The sequence below is a fragment of the Pseudorca crassidens genome, chromosome 8 (genome assembly GCF_039906515.1).
Source record: "Pseudorca crassidens isolate mPseCra1 chromosome 8, mPseCra1.hap1, whole genome shotgun sequence".
Taxonomy (NCBI): domain Eukaryota; kingdom Metazoa; phylum Chordata; class Mammalia; order Artiodactyla; family Delphinidae; genus Pseudorca; species Pseudorca crassidens.
The window spans coordinates 70,968,021-70,983,618 of NC_090303.1; the positions used below are offsets into that span (position 1 = coordinate 70,968,021).

Genomic DNA, 15,598 nt, shown 5'->3' on the forward strand with positions numbered 1-15,598 from the left:
AGAGGAAATTGACAGGAAGACAGTCATAGTAGGGGACTTTAACACCCCACTTTCACCAACAGACAGATCATCCAAAATAAAAATAAATAAGGAAACACATGCTTTAAATTATACATTAAACAAGATGGACTTGAGTGATATTTATAGAACATTCCATCCAAAAACAACAGAATACACTTTCTTCTCAAGTGCTCATGGAACATTCTCCAGGATAGATAATATCTTGGGTCACAAATCACACCTTGGTAAATTTAAGAAAATCGAAATCATATCAAGTACCTTTTCTGACCAAATGCTATAGGACTAGATATCAATTACAGGACAAAATCTTTAAAACATACAAACACATGGAGGCTAAACAATACGTTACTTAATAACCAAGAGATCACTGAAGAAATCAAAGAGGAAATCCAAAAGTACCTAGAAACAAATGACAATGTGGACACGACAACCCAAAACCTATAGGATGCAGCAAAAGCAGTTCTAAGAGGGAAGTTTATAGCAATACAATTCTACCTCAAGAAACAAGAAACATCTCAAACAAATAACCTAACCTTACACCTAAAGCAATTAGAGAAAGAATAACAAAAAAAACACCCAAAGTTATCAGAAGGGAAGAAACCATAAAGATCAGATGAGCAATAAATGAAAAAGAAATGAAGGACACAATAGCAAAGATCAATAAAACTAAAAGCTGGTTCTTTGAGAAGATAAACAAAATAGATAAACCATTAGCCAGACTCATCAAGAAAAAAGGGAGAAGACTCAAATCAACAGAATTAGAAATGAAAAAGGAGAACTAACAACTGACACCACAGAAATACACAGGATCATGAGAGATTACTACAAACAACTATACGCCAATAAAATGGACAACCTGAAAGAAATGGACAAATTCTTAGAAAAGCACAACCTTCCGAGACTGAACCAGGAAGAAATAGAAAATATAAACGGACCACTCACAAGCACTGAAATTGAAACTGTGATTAAAAACCTTCCAACAAACAAAAGCCCAGGACCAGATGGCTTCACAGGCGAATTTTATCAAACATTTAGAGAAGAGCTAACACCTATCCTTCTCAAACTCTTCCAAAATATAGCAGAGGGAGGAATGCTCCCCAGCTCATTCTATGAGGTCACCATCACCCTGATACCAAAACCAGACAAAGATGTCACAGAAAAAGAAAGCTACAGGCCAATATCACTGACGAACATAGATGCAAATATCCTCAACAAAATACTAGCAAACAGAATCCAACAGCACATTAAAAGGATCATACACCATGATCAAGTGGGGTTTATTCCAGGAATGCAAGGATTCTTCATTATATGTGAATCAATCAATGTGATACACCACAGTAACAAATCGAAGGATAAAAACCATATGATAATCTCAATAGATGCAGAAAAAGCTTTCAACAAAATTCAACACCATTTATGATAAAATCTCTCCAGAAAGTAGGCATAGAGGGAACTTACCTCAACATAATAAAGGCCAGATATGACAAACCCACAGCCAACACAGTCCTCAATGGTGAAAACTGAAACCATTTCCACTAAGATCAGGAACGAGACAAGGTTGCCCACTCTCACCACTATTATTCAACATTGCTTTGGAAGTTTTAACCACAGCAATCTGAGAAGAAAAAGAAATAAAAGGAATCCAAATTGGAAAAGAAGTAAAGCTTTCACTGTATGCAGATGACATGATACTATACACAGAGAATCCTAAAGATGCTACCAGAAAACTAGTAGAGCTAATCAATGAATTTGGTAAAGTAGCAGGATACAAAATTAATGCACATAAATCTCTTGCATTCCTATACACTAATGATGAAAACTCTGAAAGAGTAATTAAGGAAACACTCCCATTTACCATTGCAACAAAAAGAATAAAATACCTAGGAATAAACCTACCTAAGAATACAAAAGACCTGTATGCAAAAAACTGTAAGACACTCATGAAAGAAATTAAAGATGATACCAACAGATTGAGAGATAGACCATGTTCTTGGATTGGAAGAATCAACATTGTGAAAATGACTATACTACCCAAAGCAATCTACAGATTCAATGGAATCCCTATCAAACTACCACTGGCATTTTTAAGAGAACTAGAACAAAAAATTTCACAATTTGTAGGGAGACACAAAGGACCCCGAATAGCCAAAGCAATCTTGAGAAAGAAAAACGGAGCTGGAGGAATCAGGCTCCCAGACTTCAGACTACACTACAAAGGTACACTAACCAAGACAGTATGGTACTGGCACAAAAACAGAAATACAGATCAATGGAACAAGATAGAAAGCCCAGAGATAAACACATGCACATATGGTCACCTTATCTTTGATAAAGAAGGCAAGAATATACAATGAGGAAAAGACAGCCTCTTCAAAAAGTGGTGCTGGGAAAACTGGACAGCTACACGTAAGAGAATGAAATTAGAACTCTCCCTAACACCATACACAAAAATAAACTCAAAATGGATTAAACACCTAAATGTAAGGGAGACACTATAAAACTCTTAGAGGAAAACACAGCAGAACACTCTATGACATCAATCACAGCAAGATCCTTTTCGACCCACTTCCTAGAGAAATGGAAATAAAAACCAAAAAAATGGGATCTAAGAAACTTAAAAGCTTTTGCACAGCAAAGTAAGACACAAACAAGACGCAAAGACAACCCTCAGAATGGGAGAAAATATTTTCAAACAAAGCAACTGACAAAGTATTAACCTCCAAAATATACAAGCAGCTCATGCAGCTCAATATCAAAAAAACAGACAACCCAATCCAAAAATGGGCAGAAGACCTAAGTAGACATTTCTTCAAAGAAGATATACAGACTGCCAACAAACACATGAAAAGATGCTCAACATCACTAATCATTAGAGAAATGCAAATCAAAACTACAATGAGGTATCACTTCACACCAGTAAGAATGGCCATCATTAAAAAATCTACAAACAACAAATGCTGGAGAGGGTGTGGAGATAAGGGAACCCTCTTGCACTGTTGGTGGGAATGTAAACTGATACAGCCAGTATGGAGAACAGTATTGAGGTTCCTTAAAAAACTAAAAATAGGACTACCATATGACCCAGCAATCCCACTGCTGGGCGTATACCCTGAGAAAACCATAATTCAGAAAGAGTCATGTACCACAATGTTCACTGCAACTCTATTTACAATAGTCAGCATGTGGAAGCAACCTAAGTGTCCATCGACAGATGAATGGATAAAGAAGATGTGGCACATACATACAATGGAATATTACTCAGCCATAAAGAGATATGAAATTGAGTTGTTTGTAGTGAGGTGGATGGACCCAGAGTCTGTCACAGAGAGTGAAGTAAGTCAGAAAGAGAAAAGCAAATACTGTAAGTTAACACATATATATGGAATCTAAAAAAAAAAAAAAGGTTCTGATGAACATAGGGACAGGACAGGAATAAAGACGCAGACGTAGAGAATGGACTTGAGGACACAGGGAGGGAGAAGAGTAAGCTGAGACGAAGTGAAGAGTAGCACTGACATATATACACTACCAAATGTAAAATAGATAGTGGGAAGCAGCCGCATAGCACAGGGAGATCAGCTGGGTTCTTTGTGACCACCTAGAGGGGTGGGATAGGGAGGGTGGGAGGGAGACGCAAGAGGGAGGAGATATGGGGATATATGTATATGTATAGCTGATTCACTTTGTTATACAGCAGAAACTAAGACACCATTGTAAAGCAATTATACTCCAATAAAGATGTTAAAAAAATTCAATCATAAGAAGACAACCCAATTTAGATCAAAAAAAGATCTGAATAGATACTTCAGCAAAGGTAAGTGAATGACTAATACACACATTAAAGATGCTCAACATCATTAGTCATTAGAGACACGCAAATTAAAATCACAATTAGATACCACTCCACACCTATCTCAAGTAGATAAACTTTAAGAAACAGTTGACTGGAAGGTGAGAATCTAGAAACTGTCTTAAAATTATCTTTGCTGACAGACTCATTGGAAAGCTTCTGTGTATCTCCAGTAGTACACACACCATGTTTAAGACCACTTGTATGAGAAAACAAGAATTTGGTGACTTAAAAAATATCTGGTTTCAGGATTTGATGATTAGAAAGGTGTCAAGCATGAATGAGGCTGATTTGGAATTAAAAAAATGTCGGGCTGGGAAAGGAGCTAACAGGAAGGAGAGAAGAGAGGAAGAGGAATGAGAACTCTTGGTAGAGTTCTCATCCATCATCATCGTTCTGATAGTCCCTAGCACTGGCAAATAGAGTAAGATATCCTCAGGCAACACCCATGATTTTTTCTTTTTTAATCATCTGGTTGACTCCCACACAGGCTCCAGGCCCTAGCCCACAATGACTAAAATGTACCATTCCCAGGCAAGTCTCCACATCTCCTCTTCAGACACTCACATCGACAAATCACTCTGCTGCAACTGGTGCAAAGCAGAGAACTGCACCAAGCAAAATTCACCTTCATTTTTGCCCTACATCACAACCTAATGTACCCAAATTACAGTATTTGTGACACTGTAATAATAATTATTGGTTTACGTGCCTTGCCTCTTCCGCCTCCCATTAGAGATTGTGCCTTCTTTAATGATGGAGACATTTTTTACTCATCTCAAGATCTTCAGCACCAGTACAGTACCTGATATACAGTACAGTCAATAAATGTTCAGAGAATGGAAGACTGATATAAACTACAGATATAAACTCTAGCCATATAGTTTGAATGTCTTTGTCTACAAAAGACCTTTTTTTAAAAAAAAACAAAAACATATTGTGGGAAGCAAATGTATTGTAAAACTAGTTTTTTTCTTTCTTAGGAGAGGCTCTAATCTGTAATTAAGAATCTGATATGTTATTATATAACTAATCACCTTTTACATAAAATCTTAGGAAAATGACTATATAAAAGAAATGTAATGAGGAAACCAATGGACTAGACAGAAGCTAGGTAACCTAATTCTGGCTAGTACCAGTGACTCTGGATATGTTTTCTGGCTTTCAGTTTCCTCATGTGTAAAGTGAAAAAATTAAAGAACAATCTCTAAGTACCCTTCAAATGTTAATATTCTAAGGATCTTTAATCCATGAGTGTTTCATTAATGAACAATAAGAAGGCAGGAGGCATGTCACATGCTGAGTATTCCTAATATTCTGGTTCTTCTTGCTAGAAAGCAAGTGAAATTATCCTGTCAATATTCATTCAGTACTTCAATTCCAGGAACAAAATTAAGTAAGTGCCCCACCATCTACTTCTGAAATCAGGAACTTGACCTTTCAATTCTAATAATTCAACTCTTGAAGCAAGCATTTAATCACATATCATAGGCACTGACATAATAAACAAACTGTAAGCTTACCTGCCAGGAAACTGCTCCCAAAATTGCTGTTGCAAGAAGACTAAAAAAAACTAACTGCTCTGAAATTAAGCAAAAGTGGCGCATCCCTTTGGATGCCATGATTCGATCTAGGTTATTGTTATCTACCCTGTGAGTAAAATATACTTTATGGCAGTCATTTAATTTGGAATGGAATCCCCAAAGAGTTAAAAGAAAAATAATATGGCAAATCATCCAGAATATTCCAAAAATGGAAAAGCCTGGTATTACAAAATACCAGAGATGAGTGTCTCTAAGTTTAAATGCTGAAAGAATGAAAAATGTAAGCTCAATCATCCCAGTGAAAACAACAGAAAGTCTTCTGCAAATTCTTCCACGGTACAAATAGGGTTTCCACCTTTCAGTCACTGAAAGTCCACTAAAATAAATGTCAAGGAAAGGATCAGTTATCAGGCAAATAAAAAAACATGCAAAAGCAACTGGATTTTGGGGAGTTTCCAATGCGGAGAAAAACAGCAAGACTGCAAAAATAACTAAGTTTGGAATAGCTAGAAAAGACTTCATTCTCAGGTCAATAATCAGCATGGCCAAAGCTACAACAAGTAAAATGACACTCAGAGACTTTTCCACCAACATAGTTGTGCTGGCAATGGCAAATCCAACAAGTTCCAGAAATTCAACTGTGGTTAGTAAGGTGGGTCGATGACGAACATAACCAGAAATTCTCTCCACCAAAGAGCATAGTATCCTTAATACTATGGAAGTTAGAAGCAAATATTTGGTTGATTCTTCTTTCACATCATTTTTAAAGGATGAATTATCAAGAAAACACAGGAGGCCAAGCAAGAATCCAAACCAAAGATTGGATAGACTTAAACTTGCTGCTTCCATTGAAAAATAATAATAGAGTATGCTGGCAATTCCAAGAACAAAAAGACCAAGAATAAAAATTACCAAAATTAAGGAATTTGCTGTTTTTTCCCATCTTACATAAAGACCTAAGCATATAGCAACCAGTAGATTAATTCTGGCTAAATAGCCAAGATAACGCACTGAAGAATGCATGTTCACTTCTCTGTTTACTTCTTCCAGTCTTGTCATTGCTAAATAGAGACAATGACTAAAGCAATAACGCAGTGATTTACACATTAATCTGTCAATCTGGGCTTTCTCCCCACGTTACAAAAATTAACTGCTTGTATTTCATCCAGCAAATCCAATGTTTCTGTAACTCCTACTTCAGCATTTTCTCTGGTGGAATTTGTTTGTAGTGATCTAAAAAGAAGAAAAAATATTTCGTTGTTAATTTTATGTAATTTGCCTTTCACATGTATCTTCCTTATACAAAATAATGAATAAGTGAGAAATAAAGTTTGTTCTGAAACCCAGCTTAAAATGTGACTTGTGTGTATCTTAATGGTAATTGTCTCTGGCTTAAAAACTCTGCAGTTTATCCAAACAAAAATGGAGATTTTTTTCTACTCATCCTATGCTAGGATTGTATGACTAAGTCACCATCAATGAAACTGTTTTTCCAGAGATGGTGAGGAATTCACATAATTCATTTTTACTCCAATATGTGGTTTTTCAACAACATGCAAAGATGAGATATTCAACTTAGCTTAGATGTAGCAGATGCGTCTGGCACAATGGAAAGCTACTCAATTCTTAAATGAAACAAGGGACCTCATCATTACCTCTAATTTGAAAAGCATCAGTATCCAATAATAGCAACCATTACTACCTGCCTAAAATCATCTACATCTTTTTACCAGTCACCTCTAAAATGCGATGAAATCTTAATCTAACAGTGTTTAACTAATAAACTTATTAGAAGTTTAACTGTATTAAAGTTACTCAGTCACTAAAGTTGATCCATAATTCTCCCTGTACTTTTTCCTCTACTAAATTACTTTGATTATCAAACCTACAATCTTTGTAGCAAACCAATTCTGGACCTTTCTAGTCAAAACTGTAAAGTTGGAATGCTGACCAATATTTATTGTAAGGTAAATTTTTAAAACTATAATTTTACTTTTAAAAAGTTACCACAATTATTTGTCAAAGAACCCAGATAATTATTTCAATCTTAAGTGCCCCTTCAAGTTGCACTTCAAACATGATGTAGTCAAAAAATGATTTAACTATCTACTACATAATTCTTCAAATTTTCTAGTATGCTATTTCAGAAGAAATGATCCATGCAATGGCTCAGGGTCACACTGAATATCCATAGAGAACTCAATCAATAAAAACTCAAAAAGTAACTAGTTTGTGATCAGCTTATTTATACTTTCTAATAGCAGGACACTAAAAGAAAGACCCAAGAGAAATATGAGATAACTTGGAATTAACTCTTAATTACCCATTTAGCTGGAAAAGAATGTCACCAGGTGACAGCTTTAGGGTCTCTGGGAGGTTCCAAGTATTATTACTAATTTACATGTTCAACATGTATATTTTTTACAGCTAAGTTTATTTAATTAACTAAGAATGCTAATTTTTCCTCAATTACATTTTCATTCAATCATTTCTTAAGAAACCACACACCACTAAAGAAAATATCTTCCTTGGTATATTTAGGTTTTATCTTTTTACTTAAGAAACTGATAGTATCTAGAGTACGTTGCATTTTTTTAAACATTACTTCTATGTGTTATATAATCATTCAACAAATATGTTGGAATATATGTCCTCAAAAGGTCGATGGTACAGTCTGGGCTCAGATGACTGAACACTGTTGGAGGAAAAAAATCACACACTAGACTAAATGGTTGCCACTCAACTCATGAGACATAGTTCTGTGTTTCTCTGGTCAACACACTCTCATTCTCTGTGATTATGCAAACCTCTTTTCCCTATCCTCAAATCTCTGACATCCACTTCCCACCAAATTCTCACCAGATGACTTTGCCTCCAATGAAGTCATCAGTAGGGAGCTTACCTGAGTTTCCAACACCAAAAACTCACCTCTATCTACATTTCCTGATTCAAGAAAGGAAGGCTGTCCCTTCCCTATCTAAGGCTACATATTTTAGCCACACACGTATCCCTTCCCCTCTGCCTCTTCCAGAACTTCACACTCTCTCCTCTCTCTTTAAACTCCAACTCTTCTCTTATCCATTGACACAACCATTTGCAAAGCTCTTTCTAAAAAATGATACCAGGGCTTCCCTGGTGGTGCAGTGGTTGAGAGTCCGCCTGCCGATGCAGGGGACACGGGCTTGTGCCCCGGTCCGGGAAGATCCCACATGCCGCGGAGCGGCTGGGCCCGTGAGCCATGGCCGCTGAGCCTGCGCGTCTGGAGCCTGTGCTCCGCAACGGGAGAGGCCACAACAGTGAGAGGCCCGCGTACAGCAAAACAAAACAAAACAAATCAAAAAATGATACCAAAAAAAAAAAAAAATACAGAAACAACAAACAAAACTAAACAATCCTCACTAATCCTCATCTCCTCTTCCAAGTTCAATCTTCGGTCCTCTTGACAGCCAATATTTGACTGCTTTACTTCTCATACCAACTAAACAGTGGTTTCCACCACACAACAAACTGCTCTGCCAAGTTCTAAAATAACCTGCAAATTCCTAAATCCCATGGGTTCTTTTCACTCATTATCTTGCACATTCCTCAAACAACCTTTGACGTCTTTGATTCCTTTCACCTTCTGAAACCTGCCCTTCCTTTAGCTTCCAAAGACCAGACTCCAGATTTTCTTCCTAACTCACTGATCTCTCCTGTCTCCTTGCAGGGTTTTCATTCTGAATCTATCCTTTGGATGTTCAATCCCAAGCCTAGGCTCTTCTCTCACTATACACTTAAACACATATATATTAACCTACCTGACAGAAATAAAAGCACTAGCTCGGTTCTGCACTGAGGTAAAAGCTTAGAAAAAGGTAAAGGTACAGCACATTCATAGCATGGAATATATGCAGCCACCCTGTTATAGGCCAAAACCAACATGACAGAATATTATTTTTAAATAGCTACTTTACAAGTCTTTTCCCATTCTGACCTTCTTCAAAAGACAAACAGCCTGAATCAGAGTAAAACAACAAAGCACTGCAAACCTTTTCAGTGGGTCTGCCATCACTAATGATTCAGTAGGAAATTCCTTGAGAGGCAGATAAAAAAGGAGCACAGAAGAGTCAATCTGAATACAAGAAAAGTTAACTAACAACTGCCAGGGTCTGTTTTATAAAATCCTATGTACTACTCTAAACCCTCTTCTCCTTCACCACCTGTATGTAATCGTCACCCAAGTCTTGTCCACTCTTTTTCCTGCACACCTCTTAAATGTATCTACTTCTTTTCATCCTCAAGGTCACAATCCCAGTTCTGGCCACCATCATCTCATGGTTGAATGTCTCCTTGCATCCACTCTTGCCCTTCTCCAAGAAGTATCTTTTTTTAAAGCCAAAATTTGTCACATCATTCTGTTACGTAAAAGCCCCCAGCGGCTTCCCATCACTCTAAGCAACAAAGTCTAAACTCCTTAAAATGCCTTATAACACTCTCCTCATTGGATATGCATAATTCTCCTGCCTCATCTCTTACCATTCTTCCTCTTGAACTTGTATTCTAGCCATACGGACCTTTCAATTCTGAACCATACTAATGCTATTCCCTCTCCAGGTGCACTGCTTTCCCTCCTCTTGGCCCCATCCCAGTCCTCACACCTGGCTCACTCCTATTCTTTACTCTTTACGCCTCAGCTTAAATGATTTTCTTAGGGCAATCACCTTAACTCATTTATATGATCCATGTACTTCCTCTGTAACAGCAAAATACTGACCATCAACTGTTTAAAATCTGCATTCCCCATTAGATCAAAAGGTCTCTGAAAGTCTGTCTTCGATACTGTACACCAGTATTGAAGACAATACTGTTTAGCAGAAAGTACTTTCTGTTTAGCAGAAAGTTCGACACCAAGTAGGTATTCAACACGTACTTGTTGAAGAAATAAAGAGTGATGCAGAAATAACTATATTTAACAACAATGCCAATCAGTTATAGGGCACGTATTAATATACAAAGAGTAAACGAGTTCTCTAATTGGTTTGCTTCTCTCTCGGCCTTATGCCAGCCTTCACTTAATTCATTCAAATTCCTCCAAACCAACAAGTTCTCTTTCATGTCCTACTTCTAGGGAATCCAAGACACACTATATCACGTGCAACGTCTTTAGACTCAGAAGCTATTTCCGTCCCATCTAGGGGAAGTGTCAAAAGCTGAAAGAACATACTGAGCACCCAGGGTCGGGGAATTCCAGTGCTTCGGTTCTATGAATTCATGATAATAACTCTTTGGACCCATCTCATACAAGGAGAATGGCACCTCGAATACTAAATCCCTCAGCAATAGGGCAGCAATAACAATTCTTCTTCCATTCTGCCTCCTCCTAGCAAGATGTGGGAGGCCCAAGAAGAAGCCTCGCTGTTGTCGACCATAACCCAGCTGAGTGGGGAACTGCTGGGGGATACGGAGAGGCGCCCCGCCTTCCATCCTCCACCCCACACCATCAACTTCTCTCCGGGCAGGTATCCCTACCTCCGCCCCGGGAGGCCGGCTGGGCGGAGCTTGGGGCCCGCACCACTCTGAGCCCTGGGCGGTGACTATGCCCAGGTCTCACCGCCTCGCCAGTGACCCCCTCGCCCACCTACCTGACTCGGCCGCTGCTACCAACTCTCTCAACCCTCGGAGTCGGCGCTGGGGCCAGCACGGTAAAGGGAGGGCCCTTGCGGCTGAGCCTGCAACTCGGAGCGGGGAGGCGGGACTCCAGGGGAGTCGAGGGCCAGAGGCCGCACGCTCTAGCACAGGCCAGTCTCGTCGGAAACTTTCTCCGTTACTGGCCCGGTTACGGCCGCCATATTCCCGCCGCCGGATCCGCGACGGTACGGAACGCCGCCGGGGTCAAGCGGCACGACGCGCTTCCTCCCTGAGAGCCGGCCCAGGCCCTGCCCCCCTCCCCGCCCAAACCCTCCGAGCCGCCGCGGACCCAGGTGCGTTCGGCGCTGCGCGAGCGCAAACGGCCCCACCTGGGGTACAAGCTGCCGCCTTCCTGGACCTGGAATGGGCGGCGAACAGGAAGCTGGAAGACCACGAAGGATCAGGCCGACCGTGTCCATCAAGCCTCTAGGCCGCCACCTCGGGCTTGACCGAGACCGGGGCAAAGCGGCCGGGCCGGCCGGCCACACAAGAACAGTAGATACTGCAGGAGGCGTTGCTGCTCTTTAATACCTATCGCATAATATATGGCTTTGTGTCCACTGACCAGCTAAAAGCCCAAGCTCCTTAGGCTCGCCTTCAAAGCCCTCCTCGCCTCCTTTTCTAATTAAGACTTCCTTTCATAAACCGCCTGGGTCTTTACTCCGCCGACAACGCTAAGCTCCCCCAGTCCTGACCCAATTCCATTACCCGTCTCCCCCCGCCCCCCGTCCCTTACACGTTCACGGGCCCCGCATCCTGAGGGTCCTTCACATTCCAGGGCTAATTCTTCTTTGTATCTGAACGCACTGAATAAACATAAGGGGATATTCCTCGGCAGCGTTTCACAACAGCTGTGGAGCTGATGATTTTGGGGTTTGAATTCTGGTTTCTCCCCTTCCTATGTGCCACCTAGGTTTCTCCATCTAAGAAATGGTAACAAAACCTTTGCAAAGGAAGGAAACCTTCCTTCTATGTTGTGAATATTCAGTAAAACATTTTTTTTTTCTGGCATCATAAGGTAGACCCTCAAAAAGTATGAATTCCCCCTCCCTCTCCAAGAAGCCCTTCCTGCCTGCCAGCCTTCTGTCCCTACCATAATTTTCTACTGTTCATAGCACTTAGCGAGGTCAGTCTCTATGAACCCCAGTTCCCTCATATGTGCTCCGCAACGGGAGAGGCCACAACAGTGAGAGGCCCGCGTACCACAAAAAATAAAATAAAAATTATCTTAAAACCTTTACATGGTTTATCTCCTTTGGGATAAAGCACAACAACAGACTATACAGCAGCTTGACCTCCAACTGAAACAGTAGGGAAGGGGGCAGGGCACAACCTTTAAAAGAATGACATAGCCGTAGGACACGACAAAAACTGGTTAGAACCAACTAGGTCCAAGATGGCAGAAGATTTGACTTCCAGTGGACCTTGAGCCTCATTATACGCTCATTGTAATACATCAGCGGGCTAAATGACACACCCACAGGTGCCATGACAGTTCTGAGGTCAACCATAAAAGGTCAAAAAGTGGGCCGTGGCCCAACTCCTGGAAATCTCCACCCCTTCCCCAAAATGACTGGAATAATTCTGCCACTAATTAGCCTTTGAAATTACCCAGCCCATAAAAACTAACCACCCCATATTTTGGGGCCTCTCGCCTTCTGAGATGACCCACACTCTTTCTGTGGAGTGTGTTTCTCTCTAAGTAAATTCACTTCTTACCTATCGCTTTGTCTCTCACTGAATTCTTTCTGCAAGGAAACATCAAGAACCTGAGCTTCTTTAAGTCCTGAGACCAGCTGTGTGATCTCAACTAAAAGACCGTGGGTTCAGGTCCCAATCTGGGTTCCGGCTGGGTTGAAGTCCCAATCTGAGTTGCATGATTTCACCACCACACTCCCCCAACTCTGCACCCTAGCCTGCTTCCATTTCCTCAAATGCAGGGACATGTCCAGTTTTGCTCACCATTAAATAGGCCTACGTGGTGCCTGATATATAGTTGGTACTTAAATATTTGTTAAATGAAATAATAGAACAGAGTAGGTCCTCTCCTCCCACTTATTTTCTATTAGTGTCTTCTATATTCTTGTTCTATTTCCCCTAACAGAGTATGAATTTCTTCATTTTCATTTCATAGATGGTGAGGGGTTGGAGTGGACAGCACGTCTATAAGTGATGAAGCACCCTCAGACTCAGATTCCTCATTTGTAAATGAAAATTTTGTGTTTGATTCTCTCCAGACTCCTGTCTAACTCTAAATTCAATCAGTACCCAGCTCCCAAATCTGTAACTCTGTTTCTCTGGGGAACACAGCGTCACATTTCCAACTACCTGCTAGATGTTTCTACTTGAATATATTGTCCTCACTTCTAATTCAACTTGCCTTTAATGGATTCCCACCACCTGAACCCTGTTTCCATGTGTGGTGAATTCTCCCCTGTTGACTGAAAAAAATGCATAACCTAAAAGTTGAGAATTATGTTTTATCTGGCAGACAAAACAGAGGACTTAAGCCCAGGACACAGTCTCAGATTGCTCTGAGAGACGGCTCCAAAGAGGTAAGGGAGGAGCCTCGATATATAGGAGTTTTCACAACAAAGACCAAGTAATCGGAATTTCAAAAGATTAGTGTTAATTAAAGAAAACCAGACATCTCAAGTTAATGAATTTAACACTTTTCTATGTATGGGAAGATGCAATAGTCTGGGCTTACTGAAATCATTTCTTTGATATGTACATCAGCTACCTTGAGCCAGTATCCTGTGTTTTCCCATCCTGACTCTCCTCAGGTCTCACCTTCCGGGGGTGGGGAGGGACCTGTAATTTGATGGCTGCAACATTCTTTGTTTACTGACATGGCAGCCAACATTTTTCACTCACACCCCCCAACCTTACAAGTCTAGTAGCTGAAACTGAAATGCCAAGTATTTACTCAACCAATCATGAGCACCAGCTGGGAGCTATTGGCTCAAAAAAGCAGGCACAGAAAGCTATGCTCCCTGGGTAACTGCAGGAATGAAGCAAGGTAAGTTCCTGGGGCAGTAGTGAGAGTGGTGATGGTGGCTGTGAAATGGTTAATGTGTGTGGAAGGCACAGAACAGGCAAGACTAAGAGAAAGTAACAGGGCTATTAAAGCCTATTTGCTAAAACAAATAATACTCACTATGTGTTATATCCCTACCATGTGACAAGATTGTATTACTTACTTTATATAAATTGTTTTTAAACCTATCTTCAACACAGCAAAATCTGTGGATTAAGAAATAAGTCCTGAGGAAATTTGCCCAAGATGTCATAGTATTTAATGGTGGAAACCTATCTGGATATAAAGTCATTGGGCAGTAGTTGGAATAATGTATCCCTTACACAAATTAAGAAACTGCTGGAGTACCACTTCTCTTGTGGAGTTGAAAGATATCAATTAGCTAAGTCTTCCTTTTTAGTATGTAGTAAAGGTAATGATGGCTTACAAACTTAAATTATTTTATTGGCAATGAGAGAGAGGTGGGGATTGGATGTCACAGAGACATGGTGAGAACGGATCTGAGATTAAGATACAAGAAATCTAAATGGGTAGGAGTAAGCAAGCGGGGGGAGGGGGGGAAGTTACTTAGTATTGATCTAAGCTACATTTTATACAAACCAATTCAGACTTTTCTGAAGTATAAATTGAGCTATATCCTGATTCTGAGAATACATTAAGTAATAAACAATATAAAACAGACCTAGACCTTCTCCCCTCCCCCGAAAAAAAATTCATAAACTAAGTATTGGCAGTGAAGCTGTGTCATCTCGCTTGCATTCTATAAAGTAAAATGAATTCATCTGCAAATATTTATTGATCACCTGTCTGTGCAAGGCACTTTTCTCAGCTGAAGATACAGAATAGGATGGAAGAGGGCCTTGCCCATATGTATAGACAAACAAGGAAAAGGATAAACTTCAGATAGAGTGATGCAGAGACTACTTTAGATTATGTGGACTGGGGAGATCCTCCTGAGGAGGTGACATGCAAGCTAAGATCTGATTAGCAAAAATCAGCTAGCCATGCAAATCCAATATAAGAGGGAGAAATTCTAGGCAGAGGGACTAGCTGTTGCAAAGGTGAGCACAGGCTGGGTTCTCCATTGCCCCACCCTCAGGGGGTTAACATTGGAGGTGAAGGAGAGAGTGTAGGAGGTTGAATTGGGAGCGGCAGGGAGGGGCATAATTTATATTTGGTACTTCCATGATGAGAGATACCCGTATTTAATTGCATCTAGCTTGGTTATGAACAGTGTGCCATAATCACATGAACAGATTTCAATGATATGTATCACCAAATGCAGCAGTGCCAGAATATACTATTCTTCAATTTTAAAGTTTTTCTTGCTTCATATTAATGCAAATGTATTTCTTTTTTTCTTAAGTTACATTGTTAGCTCTGAAGAGCACAACAGACACCTATTCCTTACAGTACCTAGTCTAGTGTAATACTATAGTAATGAAGCCTCAAATGATGAATCAAGCAGGACTAAGG

General features: G+C 40.0%; 1 protein-coding gene across 4 annotated transcripts in view; it reads right to left on the minus strand.

Annotated features, from left to right (window-relative positions):
* The window catches only part of TMEM168 (transmembrane protein 168), a 53,571-nt gene extending 41,623 nt beyond the window's left edge, over positions 1–11,948 (minus strand). Inside the window, exons 1-2 of one of the 4 annotated variants that reach the window (XM_067746772.1) lie at positions 11,819–11,948; positions 5,395–6,648 (exon numbers count right to left, since the gene is read on the minus strand). In XM_067746772.1, coding sequence (XP_067602873.1) covers positions 5,395–6,522 — 1,128 coding nt within the window. In that variant the 5' untranslated portion in view covers positions 6,523–6,648; positions 11,819–11,948. Of the gene's footprint in view, positions 1–1,479; positions 1,637–5,394; positions 6,649–11,036; positions 11,178–11,411; positions 11,553–11,818 lie in introns of those variants that run through there. The other 3 variants (XM_067746771.1, XM_067746770.1, XM_067746773.1) reach the window with 3 other exon arrangements.
* Positions 11,949–15,598: the final 3,650 nt, after the last annotated feature.